The sequence below is a fragment of the Chelonia mydas genome, chromosome 3, assembly GCF_015237465.2.
Source record: "Chelonia mydas isolate rCheMyd1 chromosome 3, rCheMyd1.pri.v2, whole genome shotgun sequence".
Classification (NCBI taxonomy): Eukaryota; Metazoa; Chordata; order Testudines; family Cheloniidae; genus Chelonia; species Chelonia mydas.
In genome coordinates, this window is record NC_057851.1 from 133,601,948 (window position 1) to 133,618,605 (window position 16,658).

Sequence of the window (16,658 nt, forward strand, 5' to 3'; positions counted from 1 at the left end):
TATTTCAGTATATCATGTGGTTTGATCATATGGTCCAGAAATTCTTCTTCAAGGTGGCCCATGAAGAGGTTGGAGTATTGGGGAGCCATCCTAGTACCTAGGGCTGTTCCCATGGTTTGGACATTGCTTATTGTTGAATGTAAAATTGTTATGGGTGAGGATGAAATGGATGAGTTCTGTGATGTATTTGGGATGGGTATCTGAGGATTGTCCATTGTCTTGTAAATATATGAGGCAGGGAGCTATGCCTTCATTGTGAGGGGTGGTAGTATACAGGGAAGTGACATCCATGGTGGCAAGGATGGTGTTCTGAGGCAGGTTGTAAATGTTCCGGAGTTTGTAGATAAAGCTGGCCCTTTGTGCGGTGAGTGGTTTCAGAATGGTTTCTGAGAGTCTAGATCAGTGATCACCAACCTGTCGATCGCAATCGACTAGTCAATCCGGAGACTCCCCCAGTCAATCGCGATCTCTGGCTGCAGCGGCACAGTGGGACTGCCTACCGTGGCCCCACGCTGCGCCCGGAAGTGGCCAGCATGTATCTGCGGTTCTGTGGGGTGAGCAGGGGTCTCTGCATGCTGCTCCTGCCTGCAGGCAGCACCCCCGTGGCTCCCATTGCCCGGGAATGTGGAACTGTGGCCAATGGGAGCTGCAGGGGCAGTGTCTGCAGAGAGGGGCAGTATGCACACCCACGTGCCCCCTCTCCCCCACCCAGGGGCCGTCCTTCCGGGAGCGGCATCACTGAGTGGTGCACTACTGGCTGGCAGGGTGACCCAGCTTGTGATGGGAAGGAGGAGCTGATGTGCCTGAGTGGGGCCGGGGCAGGCAGGGAGCCTGCCTTAGCCCCGTGGCACCACCAACTGGGAGATGCCTGAGGTAAGTGCCTCCCGATGGGAACCGGCACCCCATACCCCCTCCTGAACTCCCAGCTCCCTCCTGTACCCAAAGTCCCTGCCCCAGCCCTGAGTCCCCTCCCAGAGACAGCACCCCATATCTACTCCTCCACCCAAACCCCATTCCACAGCCTTGACCGCCCTCCCAGAGCCAGCACCCTGTACCTCCTCCTGCATCCCAAGGCTCAGCCCCAGCCCGGAGCCCCCTTCTGCACCCAAACTCCCAGAGTTTGCACCCTTCACCCCCTTTTGCCCCCAACTCCCTACCCCAGGCTCAGCCCAGAGCCCCTTCCCACACTGTGAACCCCTCAGCCCCAGCTCAGAGCCCACACCCCCTCCCGAACTCCCACAATAGCCTGGTGAAAGTGAGTGAGGATGGGGGAGAGCGAGTGATGGGGGGGGGTGAGGGATGGGATGGAGTGAGTGGGGCAGGGCTTCAAGGAAGGGGCATGGCCTCAGGGAAGGGGCAGGGTAGATCCTGGGTTGCCCTTACATTCAAAAAGTGATCGTGGGCATAAAAAAGATTGGAGACCACTGGTCTAGATATTCCTTCAGGAAGAGTGCTGTGACCAGGTATGGCGGGTCTGCTTGGGTTACCTTGTTTGCCTATCTTGGGAAGCATGAAGAAGGTCCTTGGGGTTGGTTTGTGGGGAATAAGTTTGTAGAATTTCTCTTGGAGTTTTTTGGGGAAGGATTTGATGATAGCCTTAAATTCCTGAGTAAATGGTGGTGGTCTTTGAGTTCTCTATAGTCGGAGGTGTCAGAGAGTTGTCTGTTGCCCTCGTTAATGTAGTAGGATGAGGGTTCTCAGCTGTTGTAAATCAGCATAGCTTCACTGAATTTGCCCCCTTAGTCTTCAAAAAAAGCCCCCCATGAGTGGCTGAGCTAATGTCATTTATTAAGTTTTCCTGGCTCTTTACATTATAAAACCCTGTTTTCATTTGCTTTTAGCTTTGCCAGTGGTTCAGGCAGACATTCCCCATGCTAGGTATCAGCCTCAGGCTGAATAATTTTGGATTAATACTGCCATGTTAAAAAAAAAATCCTGTTTCCTTGAGAAAAAACTGTTTCCTTGAGAAACTTTAGTGCCCATGTGCTTTGGAGCAGAGACTTGAAATTTGGCAGAGTGTCACCTTGCTGTCAAAGATGTCCTATTTGTGGCCTGTCCCTATGAAAATTTCCATACATTTGGCCAAGTTATGAGCCACTAAAAATCTGTTTTCACATGCTCAGTATGACTTTATATTTTGTAGTTAAATGTTCCAAAGTTTGCATCTGTAGTAAGCATGTTCTATCCCTGGAATATAGATGCTCAACAAGACTTTCCATGAAATTGCTGTTCCTGGCACCACTTTATCTAAATAATTAAATATTAATTGAACCTGACTCTCTTGTGTCCCAGGTGAGGGCCATGACCACTGGGCTGTAGAGAGTGTCTGTCTGTCTGTCTGTCTGTCAGTAATGAGGCATCAGACACGAGCACTGAGAGCAGGGAGACTCTCTCCTGTGCTCTGACCCCTTCAGCTGGCACCCAAGGAGCGTGGTGGAGGAGGAGGAGGAAACAGCCTGAGTTAAAAGCGGAGGGATGAGAAGCCAGATACCTGGGATAGCAAGGGGGGCACTGGGACCAGTGGGCATGGGGGTAGGGGAGAGTGGGAATGGGATGTGGAACCGAGGACAGGTTACAGGTGCAGAAGGGGTCAAGCTTAGGGGAATAGGGGGGAAAGAGTCTGTGCCCACTAGAACACACTCCCCTCAGGACCTGGACAAGTATTAGAGCTTGGCAGGAAATAGTGATTCCATCCTGCAAATATTTCTAAAAGTTTGGGAAAAAATTTCTTGTTCTGTATTGGGTAAAAATGAGACCTTTTGTAGCTTTTTGACACTGATTGGAATCTCTACAGCTCTAAGTGCTCAAGTCCCACTCCAGATACACTCCTTCCCATCCCATCACACCCCATATGCTACTGCTTGCAAAGGAGTCCTCAAAGCACAGTCTTTTGTGGTCTTCTCATTGCCTTTATCTGGGAGAATCCTCCCCCACTAGGCACATGGGCTGTTCAAGAGGATTTATGCTGCCCTGGCCCTTTTATGCAATTTAAAGGGTCAGAGTGGGGGTGAGGTTCTCACTCCTGATTTTTACTGCTGCAATAGCTGAGGAGGACATTAGGAGCTTTAGTGATAGTAATAAGTGTTTTTTTTTTTTCCGGAAAAATAATAGAGTTTAAACATTTTAGTTCAATTATACTTAGTTGGTCAAATTATAAAATGGCTACAATTTCTTCCCCCGCACAACACTCATTTCTCTATCAAGTGGTTTAAAATTTTGTCACCCCAAAACTTGAAGGTTTCGTGCAATGGTATTTGATGGTTTCATACAATCACAGTTAAACGTGACCCCTATTATCAATGACATTTATAGAAAACTTTCATATTTTATGTCAAATCATGATTTTTAAAAATGATCTCTGATTTAATTTAATTTTGTTTTTCACACTCCAAAAGCCTGTGAAATTAGAAAAGTGATTTTGCTTAGTATAAATAGAACAGAATCAAATGTAGATTTGTAGTGAATAAATTGAGTAAAAGGCATAATCTTTATAGACTCTCTTCTGTCACCATTTACTTCTACTTGAGAAAAAGCTTTAGGGCCTTTCCTTTACTGTCAGGTGAGACATTTCCTTTTTTTAAATGGCTCTAAGATCTCTCATTTGAGATCATAGCAGTTTCTCCCTTTGGTTTTCCACTTTCCTTTGTCAATCTCCCTGAAGTTCAGAGATGATTTTGTAATAAAGTAATTTCAGAATGAGCATGATTTTTAATACATTGAGGCATGAAATGGTGCATTCAAAATGAATGAGCAAATGTATGCCTAATTTGTTTGTACAATGACTAAGATTGTTTGTATCAGTTAGGTGACCACATATGCAGATGGCCTGGTAAGTGCATTGCATGAGAAGTTTGAAAATTGTGGGTTTTATACCTAATTTTTACAAAGTGTAAGTTTGAAGAAAGACTGTATTGTGTCTTATGAAAGTCAATGGGATTATGCTCCTAACTCACTTAGAAACTTTTAAAATCTCTCTATAGTTTCCTAAATAGGGACTGGGGAGCCTAACCTGAGGCACCCCTTTTTTGAAAATCATAGCTGTGGTCTTCAAGAAATAATGAGGAAAAAAAGCCAGTTGTTGTGGATAACAATGAGCTAAACTGGCAGAGATGATCAGGTCTGGTGGTTTGCGGGGGAGCCCTGTATTTTCTTTTAAAACCAGGGAGTTGAAACGTTTCTATGTATTTCCCTCTGCACTTTTGAATCCATGATTGTTTCTAATTAGAGGAACATTTTAGTCTATTGTTCTGTCTCCTGTTGAAGAACATGATACGCAGTAATAAGTAAAATAAGCATCTGAATCTAAACAATCTGAGTAATTTTTCATGTAATGTCATAACAGAGAGTCATTAACTAGAGCAGCAATCTATTATTAGAGGGTTACCTCTATAATAACATGAGGGGTATTTGTTTCAACCAACAACATGTACATCTATGCTATTTTAATGGTAAAACTGTGTGAAAGAGTGTGAACAATTTCTTATACATAGGGTTGAAAGCTTATGACTTATGAAAGCTGAATCATGAGGAAGGTGGGAAGGAATGAAAGATAAGCTAAAGAGTTAATTTAATTTTCAAACAGAAGTTGCAGCATTATGAAGTAGGCACATAAAGCTGGCTAGCAGTTTGCATTAAAGGTATTGTGCTAGTTTATACAATGTGACAACAGCTGGTGGATGGCACCTTTATAGAGGTGTATGGTGAGGAGAGTTTTGAAATTTCTAGTTTTTATTGATGTAAAGGAGAATCTTGAATTGGAGAAGGGAGCAGAGCTGATTGGATAGGAGTGCCAGTCAAGAAAGATATATTCATTTGGGGTGGTGGGAGAGAATGGGGTTCAAAGCACACTTATACAGAACCTAGCCAGAACCAACCTTCCCTGGAGCATTAGACTTTAATCTGGTCAGTGTGTCTGACGCTGGCTCCATGTGACATGGGTGGCTTTGTTAAACACTTTGCCATGAAGATATGTATTAACACTTGGGGCAGCGCACACAACATTTTAAGACTAATAGAAAATGTTGGGGATCTTGCTGTATCACGGCATTGCCACTCATGTGCTACAGCTCCTTTCCCCCTTACCCTAACACCATCAATACAAACTAGAGATTGGGTCTGAATATTTACTGGGAAACCTGGTGATGGTGACAATAAAATGTCATCCTCAAGTCTGGGGGAGGGTATAAAAAGTGAAAGAAGGCATGGAGGCTTCAATACACCGTTGTAGCCGTTCTTTACAATTGGAATAGACTGGAGCCTATCGAAGGGTATGTCTACACTATAAAATTAGGTCGATTTTATAGAAGTCGATTTTTAGAAATCGATTTTGTACAGTCAATTGCGTATGTCCCCACTAAGCGCATTAAGTCAGTGGAGTGCGTCCTCACTACTGTGGCTAGCATCGACTTATGTAGCGGTGCACTGTGGGTAGCTATCCCACAGTTCCTACAGTCTCTGCCACCCATTGGAATTATGGGTTAAGCTCCCATTGCCTGATGGGGCAAAAACATTGTCGCGGGTGGTTTTGGGTACATGTCGTCAGTTGCCCCTCCCTCCCTGAAAGCAACAGCAGACAAGTGTTTCTCGCCTTTTTTCTGTGCAGACGCCATACTACAGCAAGCATGGAGCCTGCTCAGCTCAGCTCACCATCGCTGCTGCTGTTGTGTCTTGGGTGCTGCTGTCAGCAGATGGTGCAGTAGGACTGCTCACCATCGTCATCCACCACTTCTGCTGCAACTCTGCTCTTCTGGTCTTGTAAATGAGCTCAGTCTCAATAGCAAATTTCTCAATGTTGTCGTCATCAACTGCTTCCGCTGCAACTCTGCTCTCCTGGTGCCATGAATCCACCTCGCAGGTCCTCTCGTCGTTTTGTATAAATATCTATTCTCGTTGCATCTGTTGTCATCTTCCGCTGCAATTCTGCTCTCCTGCAGACGCCATACTACGGCAAGCATGGAGCCCGCTCAGCTCACCGCTGCAGTTGTGAGCACTGTAAACACCTCACACATTATCCTGCAATATGTGCAGAACCTGCAAAAGCAGGTGAGGAGGCGACGACAGCGCGATCATGATAGTGATGAGGACATGGACACAGACTTCTTTCAAAGCACGGGCCCTGGCAATTTGGATATCATGGTGGTAATGGGGAGGTTCCTGCTGTTGAACGCCGATTCTGGGCCCAGGAAACAAGTATTGCAGGTCTGGGATGATTCCCAGTGGCTGCAAAACTTTTGCATGTGTAAAGGCACTTTCATGGAACTTTGTGACTTGCTTTCCCCTGCCCTGAAGCACAAGAATACCAAGATGAGAGCAGTCCTCACAGTTGAGAAGCGAGTGGCGATAGCCCTCTGGAAGCTTGCAACGCCAGACAGCTACCAGTCAGTCAGGAATCAATTTGGAGTGGGCAAATCTACTGTGGGGGCTGCTGTGATCCAAGTAGCCAATGCAATCACTGAGCTGCTGCTATCAAGGGTAGTGACTCTGGGAAATGTGCAGGTCATAGTGGATGGCTTTGCTGCAACGGGGTCCCCTAACTGTGGTGGGGCGATAGACGGAACACATATCCCTATCTTGGGACTGGACCACCTTGGCAGCCAGTACATAAATGGCAAGGGGTACTTTTCAATGGTGTTGCAAGCACTGGTGGATCACAAGGGATATTTCACTGACATCAATGTGGGACGGCCAGGAAAGGTGCATGACACTCGCATCTTCAGGAACTCTGGTCTGTTTGAACAGCTGCAGGAAGGAACTTACTTCCCAGACCAGAAAATTACCACTGGGGATGTTGAAATGCCTATAGTTATCCTCGGGGACCCAGCCTACCCCTTAAAGCCATGGCTCACGAAGCCATACACAGGCACCCTGGACAGTAGTAAGGAACAGTTCAACTATAGGCTGAGCAAGTGCAGAATGGTGGTAGAATGTGCATTTGGACGTTTAAAAGCTCGCTGGCACAGTTTACTGACTACGTTAGACCTAAGTGAAACCAATATTCCCATTTTTATTGCTGCTTGCTGTGTGGTCCACAATATCTGTGAGAGTAATGGGGAGACGTTTATGGCAGGGTGGGAGGTTGAGGCAAATCGCCTGGTGGCCGATTACGCGTAACCAGACACCAGGGCAATTTGAAGAGCACAGCTGGGCTCCCTGCACATCAGAGAAGCTTTGAAAACCAGTTTCATGACTGGCCAGGCTACGGTGTGACAGTTCTGTTTTTCTTCTTGATGAAAACCCGCCCCCTTGGTTGACTCTACTTCCCTTACTGCATAAGCCAAGCAACCTCCCCCCTTCGATCACTGCTTTCAGAGGCAATAAAGTCATTATTGTTTCAAAATCATGCATTCTTTCTTAATTCATCACACAAATAGGGGGAAAAATCGCAAGGTAGCCCGGGAGGGGTGCGTGAGGAGGGAAGCACCAGCTGGGGTGGTGGATGAGAGGAGGAGGGAAGGACAAGTCCACACTACAGTTCAAAACTTATTGAATGTCAGCCTTCTGTTTCTTGGGCAATCCTCTGGGGTGGGGTGGTTGGGTGCCCATAGCCTTTCCCCTGCGTTCTTGGGCATCTGGATGAGGAGGATATGGAACTTGGGGAGGAGAGCAGGCGGTTATACAGGGGCTGCAGCGGCGGTCTGTGCTCCTGCTGCCTTTCTTGTAGCTCCACCAGATATCTGAGCATGTCAGTTTGCTCCCGCGTTAGCCTCAGCATTGCGTCCTGCCTCCTTCCTCCTCTCATCACGTTCATTTAACGCTTTCCTGAACTCTGACATTGTTTGCGTCCACGCATTCTGCTGAGCTCTTTCAGTGCAGGAGGACTGCATGAGCTCTGAGAACATGTCATCGCGAGTGCATTTTTTTTCGCCTTCTAATGTGCGCTAGCCTCTGGGATGGAGATGATGGGGGAGCGTAGAAGGAAGCTCCTTTGCAGCTGCAGGAGGAACAAAAGGGAGAGTAGTCTTTAAAAAGATACATTTTACAGAAAAAATGGAAGACTGTTTCACACTGAATCAAGCGATTCACATTACATAGCACATGTGCTTTTGGTACAAGGTTGCATTTTGTCTCTTATATTGAGTGCCTGCTGGTTTGGTGTGAGACATCACGCACACTCGACTGGGCAGTAGAATTTGGCTTGCAGGCAGCCATGGTAAGGCAAAGGGTTTCGGCTTCTTCAACCTTCATAACATATGGGAATGGTTTGAAACAGCAGCGCCCTCCTTTCCCATACCAAGCAAAGCCTGTTGGGTCGGCCATTTAAAAGGAGGGGCTGTGGTTTTAGGGTGAATGTGCAGCACAACCCAACCCCACACACACCCAATTCTCTGGGATGATCACTTCACCCCCTACCCCACCACATGGCTAGTATCAGGGAAGATCCCCATCAGCTAAATGCAAACAGCTTAGCATGAACTGGCCTCCCCACACCGCTTGGATAACAGCGGGGATGATTTCTTTTCAGCCAAAGGCAAACAGCCCAGCAGAAATGGGCACCTCTGAATGTCCCCTTAAACAAATTTTCCGTATTTCAACCAGGTGGCCATGAATGATATCACTCTCCTGAGGCTAACACAGAGAGATAAAGAACGGATGTTGCTTAAATGCCACCAAAGCCTGGGTCCATTCGCTGCATTTGTTCTGCAATGATTCCAAACTACTTGCTACTGGCTTGGTGTGGTAAAGTGTCCTACTATGGAGCATGGAATAGGGCTGCCCTCCCCAGAAACCTTCTGCAAAGGCTTTTAGAGTACCTCCAGGAGAGCTTCATGGAGATGTCCCTGGAGGATTTCCGCTCCATCCCCAGACACTTTAACAGACTTTTCCAGTAGCTATACTGGCCACGAATGCATCCCAAGTCTTCAGAGCAAATTAATCATTAAACACTTTTGCTTTTAAACCCTGTATTATATTTACAAAGGTACACTCACCAGAGGTGCCTTCTCTGGCTTCATGGTCCAGGAGCCCACCTTGGGAGGGTTGAGAGGGTATTGGTTTTAGGATGATGAACAGTTCCTGGCTGCCGGGGAGAAGGGATTCTCCACTTGCCTGCTGTGTGCTATTCTCAACCTCCTCTTCCTCCTCCATCTTCCTCGTCCCTGTTGCTGAGACTCCCCTTTGCAGGTGTCCACAGACAGTGGTGGCATAGTAGTAGCCCCCTCCCCCTAGAATTGCATGCAGCCACTCATAGAAGCGGCATATATGGGGCTCTGACCTGGAGTGACCATTTGCCTCCTTTGCTTTTTGTTAGGCTTGCCTGAGCTCCTTAATTTTCACATGACACTGCTGTGTGTCCCTGTTGTAGCCTCTGTCCATCATGCCCTTGGAGATTTTGACATATATATTGGCATTTCGTCTTTTGGAACGGAGTTCTGCCTGCACGGATTCTTCACCCCATACAGCGATCAGATTCAGTACCTCTTGTTCGGTCTCTGCTGGAGCTCTTTAGCGATTCTGGGACTGCATGGTCACCTGTGCTATTCAGCTCGCTACGCTGGCCAAACAGGAAATGAAATTCAAAAGTTCCCAGGGCTTTTCCTGTCTCCCTGGCCAGTGCATCTGAGTTGAGAGTCCTGTCCAGAGTGGTCACAATGGAGCTCTCTGGGATAGCTCCCGGAGGCTAATACCGTCGAGTTGCATCCACACTACCCCAAATTTGACCCAGGGAGGTTGATTTTAGCACTAAATCCCTCACCGGGGAGGAGTACAGAATCGATTTTAAGAGCCCTTTAAGTCGACAAAACAGGCTTGGTCACGTGGACGAGTACAGGGTTAAATCGGCCTAACGCTACTAAATTTGACCTAAACTCACAGTATAGACCAAGGCCAAGAGAAGTTAGCATCTGAGTCATCACAGATTTCTTCAACTTGTTCCAAAGGCCCATTCTCCTGACCCAGATTCATTGCCACCAAAAGTGTGTAAATAAATAACCCATTTGACGAGTGTAATAAAACAGCCCCAAAATAACAGCTGTTGATTACATACAGTTCAGTTAACTCACTTAGCCAATGCATCTTTGGAGTCAATGAGCATGGTCATTGGCTGTTAGTCTTTAGCCAGCTCCAGTGCATCTCACTGAATGCTGGAGCTGTAGCGCTCTAGTCCTTGCTTCCACTCCTTAACAGCAAAGGAATTTTCCTGATTGGCCGGTGTTGGATATTTTGGCAATAGCAGCCATAACTGGCTTCCTATGCTAAACACTTTGCAGCAGGATTCCTTCCCGATCAGTATTTTACTCCAGCCTTACTTTTGGGATTGTCTTAACCCCTTTCTGTTTTAAAGAAGTCACTGGATTTCCTCAGTCCCTTAATTTAATTATAAATCTTGTGTCTTTATGGGAAACATGTACAATTCCATTTGGTATTATTTTAGGGACCTACACACTTCCACCAGAAATTTGTTACCCTTAGACTGTTCATAATAAAGTATGTCTACACTGTAATTAAAAACCGGTGGCTGGCCCATGCCAGCTGGCTCAGGCTCATGGGGCTCTTGCTAAGGGGCTGTTTAAGTGTGGTGTAGATGTTTAGGCCTGGGTTGGAACCCCACGTCCCAAGTCACCAGCCATGGGTCTAATTGCAATGTAGACCCTAAAAGGCTTTAGTTCCTTCCCATTGAAGGGGATCCAGGCTGATTCTTGAATTATTGCTTTGATCTGGTCTTTCAAGTTCTTGTTTGGAAACTTAAGGTTTTTGCATATTCCGTACAAATAGATCCTAGGTTTTGTACAGTTGAGTTGCATGTGTGTGTTTTATTTTTTGTTTAAGAATTAATTAGTAGTTTTCCTTATCAGCAAGAACCATGGGTCGCTTTTTGTTAAAGTTAACCGTTAAACTCTGAACCAGAAAGTGAGAATCCTTGCAAAACTCTCCTGCATTCCCTAAAGATTATTCTGGGGAAAGTGAATCTTTATATATTTTGTTCCAGGGCTTTTATCATCTAACATCTGTATTGTATTACTATTCACTAAATGTATCTTTGAATATTATTGCTTGTGTTGTCCAATCAGGAATAAATTTGGCATGTAGTTTTGTTTACTAGTCAACAGCAAGGACCACTCAACAGTCAGAAGCTTTGTTTTAGACATTAATGTGCTGATATTATCTGTAGGTTCCTTTTTTCTTTTTTTAATTTATTGAAAGCGGCATTCCAGATTACAAAATAAAAAAGTTGTATATTGTGTCTAAGGTGCCTAGATCTTAGAGAGATTTGATTAGCAACCTTTTGTTGTTTCTCCTTTTAGTGGCATCACTAGCCTGTAGCCAGTAGGCCTAGACTGCATAGCTAATGATTTTATTTTAAATTGTGGGAATTGCTTTAGTCACATATGCTAATATTCATGTTTTGTTAATTAATATTGTATTGTTACAGCCACTGTATTGGAGGAAACATTGAAAGAAAAAAGAAACAGGAAACTTTGGTGTTCATGCAGTTTTCCATGGATTGAATGAAAACTAAAGTTAAGATGCGTATAAAAATCAAAATGAAATAACCTACTTTTTAAATGTAACTAGCCAAAAAGTGGCAATTACTATGTTACAACCTTCTTTTCAATTACTTTTCTAGACACTTTGTTCGCAGGCCCAGAAATGATAGATCTTACTCTTCACTTCGATGTTTCTTTGACTCACTCCTTATAACTCAGAATTCTGGCCCCAGAGGACCAATATGTTCCTAGTTCACATCTTGTATGTAGGCAATGTCTTTTCCTATTTGGTTACAGTGAAAAGTTATGATACTTAATAAATAGTAATTGTTCTGTCTTCCATTAGTTCACTCTGCAACAAGTTCCTGAGCTTTGACCTAACTAGTTTACTTTCCATTTCTTTATCCTGTTGTTTTTTTGAGACTGTTTCTTCCTAAAGTGTTTCCACTTACATTTTCATTTGTTCAGTTTCCTGTTTGGAGCAATTATCTTGCCTTCTGCAGACACTGGTTCAAAAGGAACACAAGAAGGACCTCTTTCCTCTGTAGCTGACCACAGCAGGCTTAGTCTGTCATAATTATACTCTTGTGGGATGCTCTACTCTTGGGATCCAAAGCGGTGAAAATATTTCAGTTCCACCCCATCTCCAGAGTTCAGTTCATTTCTATTTAATATTTTTAAAGTGAAACTTCTAAAGATTTATTAGTTGACATAGGAGGGGACTTCCTGCTCCTGGAAGAAAGAGTGCTGTAGTCTACAGCAAAATACTTCATGGATTTTCCAGTACTGCACAATCTTTGGAGACATATAAGTGACAGCAGTATAATAATGCTCTTTCTCTGTGTAATTGCTTACTTCCTTCATGATGCAGCTCAAGATACTGCCAAGATTTCTATTAGAGGCAATGTAATGGCTGGAAATATTGAAGCCACAGCCTGATGACCAAGAGTTGTTTTATTTTGTAGACAGACATAGATGGTCTTAAATATGTTGATCGTTACAATTAATAGCTTCTCTCCACAGCAAGAAAACCCTTAGAGATTGTTTCTCTGGCTAGATTTGTCTTAAGAGGTTCAGATTTACCTGAGATTTAGAAATTCTAGTTTGAAAGAGAGAGTACTTTGAGCTCCTTCAATGGAAGATCCAGATTAATCTAATTGTTTTTCTTACTTATGAGACCGAGTGCTATCCTTTAATTCTGATATCTGCATTTGACATCCATGTTCAGTAGCTTTTTCAGTCCATTTGATTTTTGTTTTGAGATTCCTTAATGAGTTTTTTGTCAAATTCTATTCTGAGTTTAGGGTTGTGTTTTGTTTTGTTTAAATTTATGAGCAAAAGTTAACACATATATTTGGTTTCTGGCTTGCTACTTTTTCAGTTCATCAGTAAGATACAGTATTTTCATTTCACTGGCTAATTAAAAGAAGGGAGGTGTAGAGAAAGCAAGACAAAATGTAAACTGACTCAGTGAAGACTTTAACTTTTATGGGACAATGTAAGAAGCTAGGCTGCAAAAGCCTGACTCTGGGAGTTCCTCTAGCTTCCTTATTTTAACCAGAGTATCCGCTAAAATCTAAGTCATGCTCTTGTATTTCCATTTAGCCTCTCTTTATACATCAAACTAAAAACCTATATTCACTTGCATGAAATCCTGAAGGAATCAGACTTAGTAATGGTCTGATGGAAAACACCTTGTGTACCTTTATACTTGCCTAGATATAAATCAGCTTTTTGGTAGATTAATTCAGTCATCATCAGCTCTACTCTTTCAAATGCTGGGAGAAATCTGGTTTCTGGAACTATCTTTTTTCCAAGACAGAATGGATGATTCAGCCATTTGGGCAGCATCCTCCAGCTAATAAAACCTAAATAGTGACTTTTAAAACAAAAATTATGGACATTTTGAATTGTTCAACATTAAATGTGGTTTTGTTCCTTTTCTGCGTATTAAACATTATTTACTGCTTAGCAATGCTGACTAGAATAGTTTGATTTTTTTGAACCACCTGTCATACATCAATTAGCTGTTCTTGTTTTATAACTTTGATCTGCCAGTCTGGTTCCCCTCAAAAACTAGGAACATAATTGCAACTACAGTTTTTGTCTTAAGACCTTTGTGTGACAATGAATTAAGATTATTTATTTTCTATGAATGCTCCAATTTAATTAAAAATATAAACACCATCAACTGTTGTTAAGGAGTCTGTCGCTTCTGGAAATTGGACCTTTACTGGCTTTAATTACATTTGGCTTTTCAAGAACACTTGAAACTTAATGGCTTGTAGAGAGGAAAGTCTGTCTGTCTCCCTTATATGGCCTGTGAGGAAGAAGTAGTCTCAGTAAAAAAGTAATTGGCATATACTTCTCAGACTACGTAGCAAATTGCTTTACACAGAAAACTCTTTTATCTAGAGCCACATCATTTGCCTGATAAGGAATCTCTCCTGGAGCTACTCTGTGTGTTTTGTAATACTGGAATGAGAAGCAAGAAAGAGGCCACTATGCTTAAAGCTATCTGGAAGTTAGTCTATAAATTAATTGTTGCTTTTGTGTTTACAGAGCCAACACATGGTATGTACAAATATGTATGTAGCTAATTTTTTAACTCCAGCTACTCAAACTAGCAATTTTGAGGGTCTGATGTAGCTTTCATAGCATACTTTGAGACCTTTTGTGTTCCCTAAAAGTGATCAAAGAGCATCTCAATATGTACATGGTTATTTTGCTTTCTGAATAACATTCATATTGGCCACTACTGCATCAAACATTCAAATAAATATGACATTCTCACAGTTTTAGCTTACATTGAAGCTGGAAATCATTGTGTGGTTTTGGAAACCAAACACATTCCAAAACGCAGTTGGAAACCTTTTATATGACAGCCTGTTTTATACAGATAGTAACATCAGTGTGAGGATGAAGATGGAAATGCAAATCCCAATGGAGGGTGAAATTGTTAGCTTCGTTGAAATCAAAGGCAGTTTTTACATTGAGTTCAACAGGACCAGGATTTCACCCAGATTATCTGGCTGTCTACACGTGTCATGGCTTACACAGAAAAAGTACATTTTGCATGGCATGAATAACAGCACATTACTTTTTCATCCAATTAAACAAGTACAGTACAAGGTACCTTGCGTTTCTTGGATTCGTAACGAGCAATGCAAAATATTTTGTAAATCCTCGCTGCTGAGTGCAAGTTAATAAATGTTTCTTTTCTTGGCCAGGTTGTCAAGTTATTAAGCAACAAAAGATCTCAGGCAGTTGGAATACTAATGTCCAGTCTTCATTTAGATATGAAAGACATCCAGCACGGTAAGTACAATAAACTTTTATTAAGTAAGGCTTTCAATAAAAATATTTTTTCTAAAATCCAGAAGGTACTTGATGCCAGTGTGTAGTGTGTATCTACCCATTTGATCGGTGTTACATAATTGCCATGCATTATATGCAGAGTTGCACAGTTAATGTGGCTGTTCATTCAAAGCCTTGCAATTTACATTCTTTCACTTGGATTCTGTCAGATATATAAAATCTAGTGTCTTTGGCTCCAGCCTATATTGTATTGGTGATTCTAACTCAGTTAGCATAATTGGAAACCTAGACACCTGGAAATGTTGTGACTTCCATTTTATTTATTTGCTGTGTAAAATCGCTCCTACATTTAGTATTAGAATATTACGTATAGACTTCTTAGTTGCTTTATCTTCAAGAATGTTATAAAGAGAAACATTTTGGTGAGATTTTTCACTTTTATAAGAGGATGGCAGAAAAGAGGAGTTATATTTGTATTCAGCGTGTCCTTTATGCTTCCCAGGGGCTTTGAATAGATTTAAAGCAGACTGATCTGTCCTGTGAAGTGCCAGCCTACCTATTAAATAAACATGGTTTCAAGTATAGTGCAGACTTAATAAATCATGGGAAAAAAAATTCAAGCTTTCTAGCCTACATCTTTACAGACATGAATTCCATTTGCTGTGCTTAGATTATTTTGTGGAATAATTCAGATTTAGAACAAATTTTCCTGTGATCTGTCAGCTAGTGAGTAACTCTTAATCACAATTTAAGTTTTTATTAAATTGTTTTGATGGTTACTAGACTTCCTCAAGCTGAAACGTTTAGGATGGTAGTCATAGAACAAGGCGCCAGTGCTGGCGCCAAGAAATACTTGGTATTTCTAAAGCTGGCAGATGTAGTTCAGTTAAGTCATTGAGTGAAATCTGAAAACAATGATATGGTCCTTCCCTTCAGTCAAATATTCAACTTGGTTTGAGTTAATAATGAGAACCTTATGAACAAAGGAGTCCGCCTAACATCTGTGTCTGTGGTAAAGCCAACGCGAGTTCATTGAAAATGTGCTTGCTTAACATGCAATACTAACAATAACATGGCATGAACGTCTGTAGTTGAAGGGGGTCAAACAGTATTATGCTTAACCTTTATCCTATTAGAATGTTAAGTATATAGGATCATCTGTCATACAAGTTACACACTATTTTGTAAAAAGAACAGGAGGACTTGTGGCACCTTCGAGACTAACAAATTTATTTGAACATAAGCTTTCGTGAGCTACAGCTCACTTCATCGGATGCTGTAGCTCACGAAAGCTTATGCTCAAATAAATTTGTTAGTCTCGAAGGTCCCACAAGTACTCCTTTTCTTTTAGTGGATACAGACTAACACGGCTGCTACTCTGAAACCTGACGCTATTTTCTATATTCCCCTTCAATAGCTGTTAGTTTAAAAGAAAAAATCTTTGCTAAAGCATAGTGCACGATTGTCCTTACTTACATGTTGTCTGAAATATGACTGAAATTGTGAAATAGAAGCAATATTTTTCTATTAGGGAAGCTTTTGGAAAATAATGCAAAGAATCTGTCGCTTGGTGGTTAACGCAGTTTTGGAGGCAGGAAAGGAGCACTGACTGGGCTGAGCAAGGCAGATGATGTGCTACAAAATGACGCAACATCAAGCATGCCTCTTGTCAATCCAAACTAGCCTCCTCCCTATTTCCATTTCAGACTTACACGCAAACATTTTCCCAGGACAGATATCCACTGTCTTCCTTTCCAGACATCCCATGTGCACTTTCCAGTATGGGCAGATGCACCCTCTCAGACCAGCTCAGTTTGCTGATCCTGGATTGATGTTGGGTAGCCAGGGTGTGGGTGTTTAGTGCTAATGCTCCTGGGGAGGAAGGTTCTATTACACTTCCCTTCCTCCTCCTTTGAC

The 16,658-nt window shown here is 42.8% G+C and overlaps 1 protein-coding gene across 3 annotated transcripts in view; it reads left to right on the plus strand.

The window, feature by feature from the left end:
• FMN2 (formin 2) overlaps positions 1-16,658 on the plus strand; it is a 248,618-nt gene that overhangs the window by 112,057 nt on the left and 119,903 nt on the right. For all 3 annotated transcript variants that reach the window (XM_037895301.2, XM_043543314.1, XM_037895302.2), the window contains one exon: positions 14,654-14,741. In XM_037895301.2, the coding sequence (XP_037751229.1) occupies positions 14,654-14,741 (88 nt within the window). The remainder of the gene's footprint in view (positions 1-14,653; positions 14,742-16,658) is intronic.